The sequence below is a fragment of the Scomber japonicus genome, chromosome 20, assembly GCF_027409825.1.
Source record: "Scomber japonicus isolate fScoJap1 chromosome 20, fScoJap1.pri, whole genome shotgun sequence".
Taxonomy (NCBI): domain Eukaryota; kingdom Metazoa; phylum Chordata; class Actinopteri; order Scombriformes; family Scombridae; genus Scomber; species Scomber japonicus.
This window is the reverse complement of record NC_070597.1, coordinates 22273446-22289121: the sequence shown is the minus strand read 5'-3', so window position 1 is coordinate 22289121 and position 15676 is coordinate 22273446. Positions and strand designations below refer to the sequence as shown.

Sequence of the window (15676 nt, the reverse complement as noted above, 5' to 3'; positions counted from 1 at the left end):
AAGTCATTAGAACTGCATATAGCAAGGTCTGTATTTTAATAAGATGTGTGTAAAGCACACACCTACATGTTCCTAAAGACAGCACCAGAGTACTTTAGGAAAGGTAGGTAGAGGAAGCATTGGTATGCCAAAAACACTTGAATTGAGACTTACCAACTGATGGCAGTAGATTATATAAGGGTGGAGGCTGGCATGCTGGCAATTATATACAGTACAGACATTATACAACAGATACATTTAAACAAAAACAAGACTCTACTTTCTGGTGCTTCCACATCCCCATCTCAAATGTTTGCAGTTTGGCCAAATACCTGTCAGTGGGACTGTGACATCAGCCAAAGGCAGCAATTTTAATTGGCTCTGAGTTGAAACCAAGACTTCAACCTATCACCTGCCATTGGAACTGCAGGGAAAACCAATGCTGCAGTCTTAATTTGTTCATCAGCCGCTTACGAAATGATATTTATGGCTTTATTTTCTCCAAACTATTTAGCAAGAGGGGACCTCTTTGGAGGCATTGGGAGTTCTCCTTTACTCCTGCAGAGATCCTAGAAATTTCATAAGCAGATATAATTAATGACTTCATTTACTCTCATGAATAAAAGTCACACCACATATTTAAACAAAGAGGAATAATAATATCAAAGTTATATAAATGAGTTATATAAATCACATTCCTTTTCTATTGTGCAGTGTGCAATATAATGCAAGGGGAGTGTTTGTGCTGGAAGAAGCTGATTTTTTTTATAAATCTAATCGTAGTACTGATGTTGCTGCTGTGTTTTGACAACTGATCCCGCTCATTAGCACCAGAAATGAAATATTATTTTGCGCCTCATTAGATACATACTCTTCTGTGCAGATGTGTGTTGCTGTGATTCCTACGTGTCTGTACACTCGCCCGAGCTAAAAGGAGACAAGATATTTTAGGCTGTGACCACATTTGTCTCCTGCTAATGTGTGTCACAACACTGCTGCTGGTAACATGAAGAGCCATAGCTGAGAGTGCAAGGTGTTTGTCATCATTCTCACTGCCATACAACTATGCAATTATGTAGCCATAGTTTAGGCAGGTGACGTTGAAAACATAAATTAGAAAGTTATCCCTTTTAGATGTTTTTATTTTCGACAGCTCACAGCTACAAGCCACTGATAACAACTGACAGAAAGTGGAAACACTTTCAAACAAGACATGTTGTGTGTTTAAATACTTCATTTATCTTCATTAACTGATCCAGAAAGAATACAACAGGCTTTTGGGGTAAGAGCTTTCTTTCTCAATGCTGAGGAATGAGGGTCAGCAGATATATTTGAGCAGTTGTGAGATGATTAATGGGAGAGGAAAGAAGTAAAAACAAATTCTGATACACAAATGTGTTTTCAATTTCTGGACTTTTTCTCTAATCTTTGATTTTTGCTGAAATATTGGATCATTTGAACATTTATTGAAACTAAACCATGTGAGAAGTTTAGAGGGGAAAAACACTATTTGGTGGAGCTGTTAACAACTCATAGACATCTGAAATGTGAGCCTGACCACACAATAATTTTTGTAAGACGTCAAAAGACAAAAATGGTTGAGAACCACTGGTTTCATCTTTAACAAAGTGCTGTTGTTTCTTCCCGTTTTCTGTTCCACCTTCCCCCCTCTGGAACCTAATGATGTGTGTGGCCGAGTGCACCGGCACCCACTTGCTGATTAAGGCTGGCCGTTAAAAGGGCTGGGGATCCAGTTTATGGTGCCAGTGGGATATTTGGCAGCTTTGAGACATTTGGTTTTGCAAAACTAGTCGCAAGTGACTGTTGTTGTCATAATTGGTGGCGTTTACTTCCATTTGGGGATGAGGGTGAATTTCTTTCATTGTTGTCATTGTGTTCATTTTGTGTTGTGGTTAAGCCTTACTTTAGTTAACTAGGTAATCAGTTTAATTGGCTTCACTTTCTTCTTTATTTAGAAAGTAGTTTTCTTTTGGCGTTATTGTGACTGTGTTTATCTGTTCTAATTAAAAACCTCATTTCATGTTTATCCAACTCCGTTTACCTTTCCCTGGGTAACATCTGTTTTATTCAGGGACATAACTGTTGTATTTTAAGCTGTCAAATAAATGTGGAATAGAAAGAACAATATTTCTTATAATATTTTGTATTTTTTAATATAACATAAAGTAGCATAAACTGTTAATACTCAAGTGTACAAGTACCTCAAAATTAGAACAATAGAAGTAACTGTACTTAGTTATTTGCCACAACTGGCATTACAACAGCTGCCTGTTCTCTCTACTGTAGAAGCTGTTCAGTAAACAGCTGAGTTTAACTTGAGAGTAGAAAGTAAAGCATCAGATAACACAGTTCTATTTCTTTAGCAAACATCTAGATTAAGATCTAGATTTGGGTTAACCGTCGACATTAAACCTGGATCTTACTCCTCACTGATATCAACAGGAAAGATAGCCAACTGAAAGTAACATTAATATGACATCTACAACACTTGATAATGTTACAGGAGCTTACATCTCTGATAATGTGTTCCTGGTTTGTCCATTTGTCTTATTGCTGCTTCTTGTTTAATAAGAAAAGATACCATCAGATAACATTACTGACAAAGATGGAATGTTACTGAATGAAAGATGCTTCGTAATGGTTTCATTATAGTTTTCAAAGGAAAAGATTAAACGCAAGCAGACTGATCACAGTTGTTGGGTGATGGGTGGTCCCCATGTGTTATCTTTGTAGCCATCATAGCCCTGAAGTGTATATTTTAACAGGCAACACTCAGTTACAGTGTAGTTTTAGAGGCTATACCTCAACCCCTTAGCACACAGCTAATTTTAAGGCTTTCATTTCACCCAAAGCTACAAAATTCAAGTTCTGGAAAACCAGCTGGAGCTGGCATGAGACTCAAAGATTCTCCCTTCCCTCACTCTCACTGCTCATTTGTACTCTGCCCAAATCTTCACCTGTGTCCATGTGTTTGCGCACAACTGATATATTGATTTCTCCTCCGCAGACTGGAGGTTTTCATTTCGAGCTTGCTAGCCTGTGAGTAAGCCATAGTGACGTCTACCAGTGGCTTACGGTAGCTTGGAGCCTCAGTGTGAGGGGAGACGTTGATCCTTTGTGAGCCTGTGTTCACTCCCACCCCTCACTTTGGCCTTCTCTGTAAAACTTGACATGGGAACGTCTCTGTACTGCTGCCAGGCTCACAGAACCTTTGACAACACTTTTCAACATTAAGACTTGCGCTTTGGAGCGTATTTTAAATAAAAAACATTTGAAAAACTCCTATTTAAATCTATTTTTGTATTATGTAGTAAGAAGGGCTGGGTATCGTTTAAAAAAATTACAATATCAGTACCAATCCAAGTACCAATTGAATACTTCTTTCCATACCATTCATATGAATAGAAGCATTGAATTGCATAAAATGAAACTACAGACAGGTTGTAAGTGCTGTGGCAGTGGGCCAATCTCATGTCACACTAAATTGAATTGAAACGTTTGCATTGATTGGCTGTGAGCAAGTCTATACAAATACTCTCATCTTCTAGCTCTGGGTGCAAAAAAGGTCGTTTGATGGTAGATGTTTTGATACTACTTGATATCAATATATTTCGGTCAATACCGCAAAGGTATTGAGTATTGATACCCAGCCCTAGTAGTAAGGTTAGAGAGTAACCAGGCTACATAAGTTATTTTAATGATAAATCAGTCGTGAACATTTTTCATCTATGAGCTGCACAATAACACCATTAATCTTTTACTCACCCAATACGTCAATGAAGAGATCAGCTCGGTCTAACCAGGTCAGAAAACTGCCTGATGCCTCCTTTATTTCCCCCTCCAACAATCAAACCACCACTAATGTGTGTGCTTAAAAATCCAAGCTCAGTTTAATGACTTGTTTTTTTTATATATATATTTATATATTATTCCTACAAATACATGGTTTTCAGCACTTTGAAAAAATGTTCACTTTCCTCAGTAAACCAAGAAAGCTAGAAATATCCTACAGTGAAAAAAAAGACAAAGACAAACCATTTTGACAAAAAAACCCAACAAAAACAAAACAAAGAATGTCACAAAAAAGACATGAAAATAACAATAAAATGAAATAAAAAAACAACATCCTGTACAAACACTATGGCCCAATAATTTAAGAAAATAGTGTCTCTAAAACGTTCATATTGCTTTGTTCTTCCACTGACCGGGCAAAGTCAACCCTGTGTGACACCAGGTAGTTCAAGAGGCGACAGCGGGTGGCGCCAAAATCCCAGTTGCTGATGTCACACCACGGGTGATGGGGGTCAAGCTGCAGCCAGTGGCATGCAGGCATAGCAGAAGAGAGACAGTCATGTTTGTGTTGTTGTTTGGTCTCTTCTCTTGTTGTTTTGGCAGTAACAATACAAAGACAAGGGGTGGTCACACTACTACAGTACTGCACTCCTTATGAAACCAAGGATGGTTTTACTGTTTGTTGTAGTTTTACCATTATTACTCTCTACAGCATTATTACTAGAACTATCACCATCACAGATACACCGAGTGCATCGTGTGTTTGTGTGTGTAGAGGCTTGTTGTTTGTCCAGCTGTGTGCGTGTGTGTATCTGTGTGTTTGAGTATCAGTGTTCAGTGCTCAGAGCTTGTCTTCTCAAAGGAGAAACTGGGAAGAGTCAGTAGCTTGGGGTTGGTGTTGGGGTTTGGCGAGCCGCCGTCCTGTCCTGAACCTTCGCCAACACCCAGGTCAAAGGAGTCCTTGGAGTCACTGGAGGGCGCCCTCCTCCTCAGGCAGGTGTCCCGGCTTGGTAGAGGAGGTGGCATACCTAACCCCCCTAGCCCCATGCCCCCGAGTACGGGGTAGAGGCCAGACTGGGGCTCCAGTCCGTCGGGAGGGTCCACAGAAATGCAGGGTGGACTCATCTTCTTCTTGCGTCGGGGTGAGGGCAGCGAGGTCTGAGTGGAGGTCTGGCTGTGGATCTGCAGGCTGTCGGCCCGCGACACGAAACCGGAAGAGGTGGAGGTGGTGCTCCGCTGGGGGCTGGACTCCACTGAGGAGCACACCTCCACAGAGTGGCGCCGCGGGTCGTCCAACCAGGAGTAAGGGCGCGGGCGGGGCAGGAGGGTGCTGTGGCTCTGTGTGTCGGCGCTGTGGAACCTCTTCAGCTGCCTCAAACATGGACTCCGGCTTTCCTGGCAGCCTGCGTAGATGCTGTAACCCTCATTTCCGCCGTCGCAGCTGTCGTCCCCCATCGTCATTGTCATGTCGCCGCTGCCAGCCAACCCTGCACGGGTAATGAGAGACACTTCCTGATCCGCCGAGGCCTCCTCCTGGTGGTGCGACGTGACTGGTAAGAGTGGAGGAGGCGAGGAAGGTGAGTAGGAGACGAGGCAGTGCTGGGTGTGCACGCTACTGGGCCGCGAGGGTGTAGGGGAGGCGCCTGGTGTGGCGGGGACCAGGCAGAGAGCAGGCTGCTGATGATGATGGGAGCAGGGTGAGGGAGAGTTGCTGGAGGAAGAGGAGGAGGAGGGGGACGGAGGGAGGCCCAGAGAGGCCACATTCACAAGTCCTTCACTGCTCTCCCCACCATCTGAACACAGGGCCTCTTGAGAATCAGTAGACACTGCAACCTGGAAGACGGGGGCATGGAGGGGAGAGGGCGGGATGAAAAATTTAGGAGGGAAGGGGCCGAGGAGGAGGATGGAAGTAAATGTGTAATTAGAGGAGGAGGAGAGAGGGATATTGGAGGAGACCCAGGGTACAGGGGGATCAGAGGAGATGAGAGGGGGAGACCGGTTAGTGTGAGGTGATGAAGATGAGAAGCAGCGGTTTGGGTCAGAGTTCACAGTCGGGCCAGCACATTCCCAGAATCCTCTCTAGTTCTCATTGGAGGCAGAGAGGGTTGATCTGACATCCTGCCATGAATTACAACAGAACTATAGATGTGACTCATTGCTCAATGGAAGAATGAAGAGATTTGTCAAGAGAGAGTTGGGCAAACAACTGACTCTAGATCGTGTATTGCTTCTGTTAAGGTAAAGCCATTATTTCATAGTTATGTCTGATAATAAGGTTAACCAACTAAACTACTTGTTCTAAAACTCCACTGAAACACTTTTTCCTGCCATATTTTTTGTTTGTGTTTTAAGGTCTCATGACATAATAGTATTGTTTCAGAGAACCTTTCACCTCCCTGGTATGAAATTTAAATGTAATTTGCTATTTTAGACACAATATCTGTTTTTATCTCCTGAATGCAGCCTTGGAATGTGCCCTCTGCTTTTTTTAAAATTGCAGAACTGAAGCACTTAGCTGGTTGAGTGCCGGCTGACACAGTGAACTCTGAGCCAGACTACTTGACCCTCTAACCCTTGACCGTTCACACAAATGCCTGTGAAACCCTGCAGCAGTACAGTTCTCAGTAGATTTCGTATCCAAATTCTCACTGGTGATTCCTTACCTTTGTACAAATCTACAGGGTGTGAGGTCAATGGTCAGAGGGTGAAAACAATACGCAACTACTATAGGAGAGGAAGGGTTAGTGAGCACAATGGTTGCTAAAACTCATAAAAATGCCCTCATAAACTCATGACTTGTTCTCACCCCTCATAGACCACAGACTGGGGAAAAGGAAATAAGTGGTACTTGAATGTAATTGCCTTGAATTAGGTCAATTATAATGAATCTGGAATCTATGGAGATGAGGACACAAGGCATTGATAAATGTTTGAAGTCATGGGTTCCCTTGCATGAGCCTGAACGGTGTGACAACAGAGACACCTAGTGGTCGAATACATCACAGTCAGACCAGGCCAATCACCAGCCAAAGCAGTACAACACCAGATAACCAATAAGAAGAGTGCAGACTAGAACAATACTTGAAATTTTGATCATCTACAGATCGCCCAGTCAGATGGATTATGTACAACATCTACTGCAAACCAGGTTAACAGTAATGTACCTTTCAAACAATAACAATACAAAAAGTGCTCTATCACCATGGTAGTGTGTGTACAAAATGGCCAAATGCATATGGACAGCACTTGCTGTTCTTTAGCAATCCCCTGAGTTGTATAGTTTGTAGTGTATTAAGTGCACTGTTTTTGGGTTCATTTCTCACCTACGGTATCAGGCAAATTACATCTTCTTCTGCCACGAATACATTCTGTCACCCAGCAACTGAATAATCCAGTAATGCAATATTACACTTAGCTCCTGTTGCTCATAAAAGAATATAGATGAGTTCATCAACTCAGGCAGAGCTACCATTAGAGAGTTTTAGATGGGATGCTTTGTGGCAGATGGTTAGCAGTAGACAAACATCTGGGCGAATGAGTGACGAAAGGGTTATTTTTAACAAAAGAAAAGAGGGGAGCGTGTGTGTGTGTTAGTCTGTCTGTCTCTTGGAAGATGAACATGAAGTCCAGTGTTTCTGAAAGGCGCAGCGGTAGCTAAAGTCTGCTGTTATTCGCTATTTCAGAAACAGGAGTATCTGTGTTTGAGCAGTAGCTCAGGATCGGGCGGCTTTTGGGCCCAACTGAGCTGAGATCAGAGAATAACAGATACGATATGGAGAATGAGACAGCAGATCATTAGTAAAAGGAAGGAATACCAGAAAGATGGAGAGAAAAAAGAAAGAAGAGAAGTGACACTGTTTAGAACATGCAACAAAAGCTGCAAAGCAGTGAAAGTGTTTTACAGCTTTACAGAAAGCGAAAGCTGTAAAGCTGTGATTATCTCTGACTTTAAGGCCACTCTTATGGAAAAGAAACGTGAGATTTGGAGCTTCAAGTTGTACTGTTTTGAGAATAAAGTCAGAATTTTTCAACAAATAAGTCATATTGTGATTAAAGTTGGAATTTTACAATTAAAATGTTTATTACAGGATAAATACTGCGTGAATAAACATGCCATAAGACTGCTCAGGCTGTGTCAGTGGGCTTTAATCATTTTCCAATCAAAACACAACATGTGTTTTGGTCTCTTTGCTCTTTGGCACAGCTGTGTGTTGGAGTGCGGGGAAAAATATGAATGGGATCAATTATATTGTATTATATTGTTTCAATGCCCTTCCGTTTATTTGTATAACATCTTTTTAAAGATTGGATACACCCACCAGAAATGTTTTTTTAATACTTGAATACCTGTTTTTATGTCTACGCTCGAGTGTATACTGTACGTAGTGGTGAAGAATGTATTTACATATAAACATCAGACGATGGATGAAACAAACAGAAGGCTTTCATTTGTTGATCCTTCTGTACATGAGAGTGATTGTATTGAGCTATGTTATGAATGAAAATATTCATATTCTTGGCATAAATAAGGTTGTTTATTGTGGCCAAGGATTGGATTTTGAAGAGTAAAAAAGTTCCCTCTGGAACAAACACTACTTTTTGAATAAAAGGTTTACATTAGTATTATATTACAACTTACTTCTTGAAAACTTATAATAGTGACTTTTTTTTTCAAAATAATGACTTTATTCTCATAATCTTGAACAGTATACTCCCAAAGGTCTACAGGTTTTTATTTGCACCAACACAAAAATTGTCTCTTTGTCTCTGCTAGGAAAAAAAGATGTGTAAAAACAACTTAGGTAGTGTTTGGTAGGCATAAAAACTTCTAGACCAACTGTCCTAAATGTCACAAAGTTGAGAGACATAAAACATAGCTGTCAACACATACAGTACAGATACAGAAAGGATGACACTAAGAAGTGATCTTGGAGTAAAGTTAAAATCTTTGTGTCTATATGTGCAGTGTCACCTGTCTGCGGAGCGTGCGGCTCAGTGTATGTCTGCGTCTGGGAGGGGGGAGTCGTGGTATACTCTCCGAGTCCGAGTGGCTGTGGGGGCTGATGGGTTTGAAGAGGTCTGTGGGGACTGTCAGCTGCTGGGACAACTCCTCCGGTTGAGAACGCACCGAGCTGCTGGAGCCTGAGCACAAACAAGCACAGCAGTCATACGACAGGTAAATAACCAACCCGGTGCGTGGGTTCTCAGAGGAAATGACCTGTATCTTCCCTTGTCAACCTGCGCAACATGAAAGTCAAGGCCTCCCATTTCTTTGTCATACTAATGAGATGTCAGAGATTCTGAATCAAAACCACCTATTAGACAGCAATTGTGGTGTTTTAAAGACACCCTACATTACCTGATTGGGCCCTGTGGGTGCCCAATATGTGCTGCGGCCCCTGTGTCTGTGCTAGAAGCTGTGCTGGGGCCGTGGCTGATTGCAGGGGAGGGAACATGTAGCTGTCATTGGGCAGGGAGTGTGTGCGTCCCACTGCAGGCTTCCTGACACTCAGCAGGTTTTCCTCCAGTGGCTCCCTGGGATCAAGCTGCTCTGGCTGGGGGAAAAGAGAGGAAATGAGTCAGTGTCCATCCAGAGCCGGAAGGCATGGGCTTACAATTTAACTCAAACACTCTCACGCTCTTTCTGACACATTCACAGCTGATATATCTCTCAACCACACAATAAACAAAGAGGCAGTAGTCGTCAGCATACACAGAAAACAGACGTTGGAGTTGACTGGCGCAGAGCTGCCACAGATCACAGAACCAAGACCTCGCTAAATTCAACTTTCCGAGCGCTTTCTTTTTTCTTTTTATGTTGAAGAGCAAGACACTCGTGTGACTGCATTAAACCCCCCAGTAACTGTAGGTAAGCCCGCTCCGTGATTGTGTGTCAGCTGGGGCAGTGTCCTGCAGCCTGACCCATTACGGAACCAGTACACATTCACCACAGAGCCACTGGAGCTCCAGCACACTTTTACAACCCCGTATAGCAAACACGTAACTCATATGACAACTCACAGAGGAGTGAAAACCACAACGCTGGAAGACAGAGGACGGTACGAACACAGAAGAAGACTATAATAGGAAAGGACTCTCAGAAGAGACGTGGACTCACATGTAAAGCACATAGGAAAAAAACACCAAAAATTAAGGAAAGGAAAACGATAGAGAAAGAGAGAGAAGGTAGAGATTACAGGGAAAGAAAAATAAGAGATAAGAAGAGAGGCAAAGGAGAGAAAACTGCAAACTGGCAGGTAAGGAGGCGCACTACTCTACTGGACTGGAAAGTAACAGACACCAGGCTGGAAAGGTGGAATGAGAAAGAGAAGAGAAAGTTGGAGAGCACATGGTTAGATTCACCAGGGTCTTTCAATGCCACTATTTCTCCTCTACCTCTTCACTTCCTCTTTTTTTTTTTTTGCATTCGTCCCAGCACAATCCAATTAACAGCGATTTCATGTCATGTGTTGGTTGGAGTTCTCTGGCTGGAGAGAGCTTGTTTCTGAAGGGTGGTGGGTGATATACAGTATGAATCGATCCCACTGCCTGGATGTGCAGTGTGAGCCAAGGTTACATTGACATTCTCTGGGGAAGACATGTGATTACGGGAAGTGGCGTAATCATTAATGAGCCAAACTGGCTGTTAATTATACGCTGACACCCGGTTGACATTCAATTAATTTTCGATTGAGAGAGAGGATGTCCTTTCCCACAATGGCAGATTAATGTATAGATTAATGCTAGAGCATACACAAGTCACAATGACGACATGTCCTGAAAAATAATGGACGTGGTGGCGATGAGGAACGCTACGATGTGAAGCAGGGTAGAGGTCCTTCCAACGAGTCCATTATTTTCTGTATCGGGACATCTTGAGGTGCCTTGTTGTGCATTTTTCTACAGACCAAAACTTAAAAGTACCTTGTGAAACGTTTAAAAACTAGTAATGCCATGGAGTAATATTTTTAACAAATGGGTACTTGTTTTGCTCTTGTGGGTTTCACACCATTTCTGGGATTGACAGTTGGTGGAACGGAAAGAAACAATAGAAAAGTTAAGAAGGAACAAGACTTAAAGCTAGCAAACATTTAATGTAGAAATTCAAAGATTAAAATAATTTCTTTGCTTTTTTATGATGATGGAAATACCACAACACCTTTGTTAGACTTCAAGGTTGGTGAGAAACATTGAAGCTAAACTTTTGTTTACAAGAAAACTAACATAGGTGTTTTTAAGCCATGTGATTCATTTGGAAGATGCTATAAAACATGTGTTCAACACACAATGGCTTTAAATAATGTGATTTTGCTGGGGCAACAGGTATAAATGAGCCACTTAGTCAATTTAGTATCCAGTTGTTTTCCCCTGCTAAGCTAAGCTACGCTAAACTAAGCTTGTGTGAGTGTGAGAGCAGAGGAGGGGGGCAGGTGGCTTTGGAAGTGCCCTGGGAAGGAAACACTACAAGATACTGCAGAGGAAAGGAGAAGGCAGAAGGAATGGAGAAAGGAAGAGAGGAACTGTCAGTACATTGCATTCCTGACTGGTTAGAAAGAGGGGGTTAAAATCGTCGGGGACCGAGTCTTCTGTCAGAGCTAGGGACCAGGATTTCTCAGAGGCCAGAGACAGAGCTTCCATCTCCGCTAGAGGGATCTATAGGCAGGAAGAGACAACGCCTGGTGAGCAGAGAAATCAAAACGCATACTCCATGCAACACACAAATATAAGGATGTTACACACAGGTAAGACCTATAGCTAGCAGGAAAATACATGTCTGAAACAATATATACAAAAGTGGAATTTTCTAGTAGAGCAAAACATCAAAGAAAACACACAAAAAGGGAAATTCACAGGCTTGGAACCAAATGAGAACTTTTCTCTCACCTTGAAACACAAGTATTTTAAAATAGATTGTCATTATTATATTGCGGGGTTACGTAAAGAAATATTATAACAGGGTATACACACACACGGATCCACACACACACACACACAGATGATTCTCAATAAACCTTTCAACATGATGCAAATGAGACACTTTTAAAGGAGCAAACAATCAAACACAGAGGGGATACATATATTCTTTGTAACATAGCATCAACACAGAGCAGCCATTATGATAATGTATGTGCAGTCATTTCATAACTATGGGGCTGAATGATAAACAGAGCACCTCTAATCGCCTGTACGACTAAATAAGCTGAATCCATTTTTTTCAAATCCTAGAGCTCTGCTGAATTTGGCTTAAATCTCAGAGTGTTTAGTAGCCTTCAGCGTTTTTGGCTTCTGTGAAAGGAGGCTGCTGTATATTTTGCTGTGTACCGGCTTAACAGGGAAAATGCTTCCTGACAGGCAAATGAGCCGTCTGCACAGAAGAGGGCAGGGAACGCCAACTTAATGGAAAACATTTTTTTGCTAACGTATCAAAAGGAGGGAGGTGGCCATAAGCATCTAATCGTGACATCTACAGCCCATTTAAAGCTTTTAGGAGATGAGCTTTTGCAATGCTAATGTAATTGGTCCAAATTTGCCTTCAAATGAGTAAATGAGGAACCCAAATGCATTATTCAGTGACCTTGTGATCCATAGGGTATTGATTGATTGAATCATTATACTGCAGGCGTGGGTGTAAGAGTGTGCTCTGCTTGGTTCAGGAACGCCTGAGGTTGGTTATGATGATGTTGATGCGACTGGTGGCAATGCAGGTATGCACATATACAAACATGCAGAGGTGACACGTTCACATACACAACGTAGTGTAGAGGAGACAGAACAAACTCTAAAGCATTGTCACTGAGGCTGCTGAACCAGACCAAAAACCTGCCAAGCATGAATGAGTCTGAGTGAAGACGTGAGCGAAGGAATGAGATCATGGCTGAGGAGGGTTATGACGCACTGCACTGTGGTGGGCAACAGGGTCGGTTAGAAAGGGAAAACTATTCATTGTGGAGGACTGCCAGTACAAAAATGGTAATGACTGCAGGGCTGCACAATATTTAGCTAACATCACATTGCATGCATTTTTATTATTTTTTTTAACCAAATTATTGAAATTAAGGTCTACAGACAGTATGTCCTCAATTTCCTGCATAACTTTTTTTCTAGGTCAGGAATTCTGTGGGCTACAAAACTTATCGCTAGGAAATTTACGCTAGAACTGAGTCACTCTATTTTCATTCAAACAAATAGTAAAAGCTGCCGATAGGGGTGAAATACTATCACCTGTTTTCAATAAAAATCACTTTCAAGAGTCAGCCAAGCTCATTTCCATACTTTCAGAGTAATCTACTTTATTCAAAGGGTCAGTTTACCCAAATTATAAAAGAAGGAAAAACCTACATGAGATAAAGTCCTGTCTAATGTAACTAATTCGTGTAATAAGTGTATTTTGCCCTTTGTTTTTGTTTTTTTTGTTGAGTTTGAGTTTTTACAGGCCTTAAGAGGTAAAACTACAGTATTTCACATTTGTCTTTTCATATTCCCTCACATCACTCCAGTAATCAACTTGTGACACCCTATCAGGATCCCCCTCCTTTAGAGACCATTGCTCTGGTGGTATCTACCCATCCAAATAGTTTTGGATTAATTTTTCCTAGTTTTGAGGTATCCGCCTGAGATTTCTTCCTCCACCTCGATGCAGATGAACAGTATCCAATTTGTGCTGCTCACATCTTTGAAAAATGACATTTAAAACACGCTCTGCACAATTAGCGTTCCCACTGATCCTCTGGATAATCCACTGAACACGGTGTGGAAAGTCTGTAAATGTCATTTAATAATAACATTCAGTACAGTGAACACCACAAATAATATTCCATTCACCTCCATTATATTCAAGGTTTATTAAAACATGCATGGCCAGATACCACAAGATAAGAAAATATTTTTGGGGAATTTGAGCGAACCAACCCTTTGTTATGACTTATTTTAAGTATGTCCTTGTATAGAATCACATTGAAAACAAGTAATACAACTGTCATTTGCATTATGTAAAGGAAAACAAGACTTTTCTGTTGTTTTTTAATAATCAACATTTGAATTTTTTTCATGCAGCCCTACATGCTAGAGAGAAATAAGACCCTTTGGATGTATGAAATGGACATGAGTCATCAGTGGTGTTATGGTTGGTTATTGACCTTCTTGTCAGTGCTGTGCTTTCTGGGCCTGGGGGGCAGCGCGTAGTAGTGGCAGATAGAGCCGGACAGGTTGTCCATCAAACTCAACTCCCCCTCCATCGAGCCCTGGATGACCAGGGAGACTGAGTCAAACATCGCTCTCCGCTGGACAAACTTGAATAATGCAGAGAGAGAAGAAGAAGAAGTAGACAAAGAAGAGGGCAGGGAGAAGGGCAGTAGTTGTAGAAAAAGTAAAAGCCAGATGAAAAGTAAAGACAGAAATCCAGACAGAGATACATGAATAAATGAATGGAGAATGAATAGATCACAAAGGAAGGAAAGGAGGAAAAAAGACAGTCCATCAGGTAGAAACAAACATATAGAAACAGAAACAAGACAGAAGGAGAACTAAAATGTAATTTAATGAATAAACAGCTACATGTGATGTATTTCCTCATCTCTGCACATATTTAGATACAATCTATCAATTTATATTTTGAGATACTTAATATACTTGCGAGAAAATGTAACCTTTATTAAATATAAGTGGAATTATATCATCCATTTGGAGACTGCCTTTGACTCAACATTTCCCTAAATAACCCACAAAGACTGTCTTTGCAGCAACCACAACCTCCTCATGTAAACCAAAATGCATTACAAGCCACATGTTGCAGTGTTACCATTCACATCCACAAGAGGGCACTGCAACACTGCAGTAGAACTGGTCTCCCACAGGCCTAGACAAGAGATTGGGGCTTAACCACACATGTTTTGGGAGAGTGGCGGAGGAAGACGGATAACATCTTAGAGAGGGAACATAACGATAGCGAGACCTCTATTTCCTATCCCAAAAAGTTCCCCGCTGTCTGGAAATAGCTGTTGAAGTGAACAACAAGGCCCTGTGGTCCAGCTTTCCCATGGCACTGTGACCTATCTATGACTGGCATGTCCTCTACAGGGACCAGCCACAGACAGACACACACACACACACACACACACACACACACACTTAAACTCACACAAACTGTAAACTACCCCCGTTATGGGTCAGAATGGTTTACACAAAATAATAAATTCTGTACAATTTCTGAATAAATTTTTGCTCTGACATAAACCATAACAACCAAATCTCTTTTAAACATACAGTCTGCATAATAACAGTAACTTCCATGTGTTCATGTGTGGTAGAGTAATAAATTCAACATGGAAAACAGCATTTTAATGCATCTTCACCACCAATCTCATACCGAAGGCTACACTTCCAAATATGCTCCTATTTTTGGATACAGTACACATAAATGCATCCACTTATATTTTGAAATGCTGCCAGGCTGTGTGGTGACTATGTCCACATATGGCCATATCTGCAATACTTTGTTTATGGATGGGCTACAGTTCTTACATGAACACAGTGAACAATATACAGTACTCCCAAGGAATTCATTATTTTATATATATACCATCCAGCATGCTCTGTGCCCCTCAGCTTGGGCCCGAGAATTAAATAATGGTTTGAACCGGAGTCATAATTAATGAACAAAGATGTAGGGGTCATCTGACTGCCTCACAGCCTGGCCCTCAGCAGGAAGTGACCTCAGAGCATTTGTCATGTCATGCAGGAAGTTGACTAGACCCCAGAGGACCCGATGATCTGACCTAGACGTTATCTAAATGTGTGTCACTTCTACTAGTGCACAGTGATGTCAGTCTTAGTAATACATAGACTAAGACAACAGTGTGTTTTTAGGTTATACTTAAATATGGCT

General features: G+C 41.5%; 1 protein-coding gene across 1 annotated transcript in view; it reads right to left on the bottom strand.

The window, feature by feature from the left end:
• Positions 1-4193: 4193 nt before the first annotated feature.
• cacna1g (calcium channel, voltage-dependent, T type, alpha 1G subunit) overlaps positions 4194-15676 on the bottom strand; it is a 259465-nt gene continuing 247982 nt past the window's right edge. Inside the window, exons 35-39 of the mRNA XM_053341901.1 lie at positions 13929-14081; positions 11323-11445; positions 9152-9347; positions 8765-8934; positions 4194-5625 (exon numbers count right to left, since the gene is read on the bottom strand). Coding sequence (XP_053197876.1) covers positions 4627-5625; positions 8765-8934; positions 9152-9347; positions 11323-11445; positions 13929-14081 — 1641 coding nt within the window. The 3' untranslated portion in view covers positions 4194-4626. The remainder of the gene's footprint in view (positions 5626-8764; positions 8935-9151; positions 9348-11322; positions 11446-13928; positions 14082-15676) is intronic.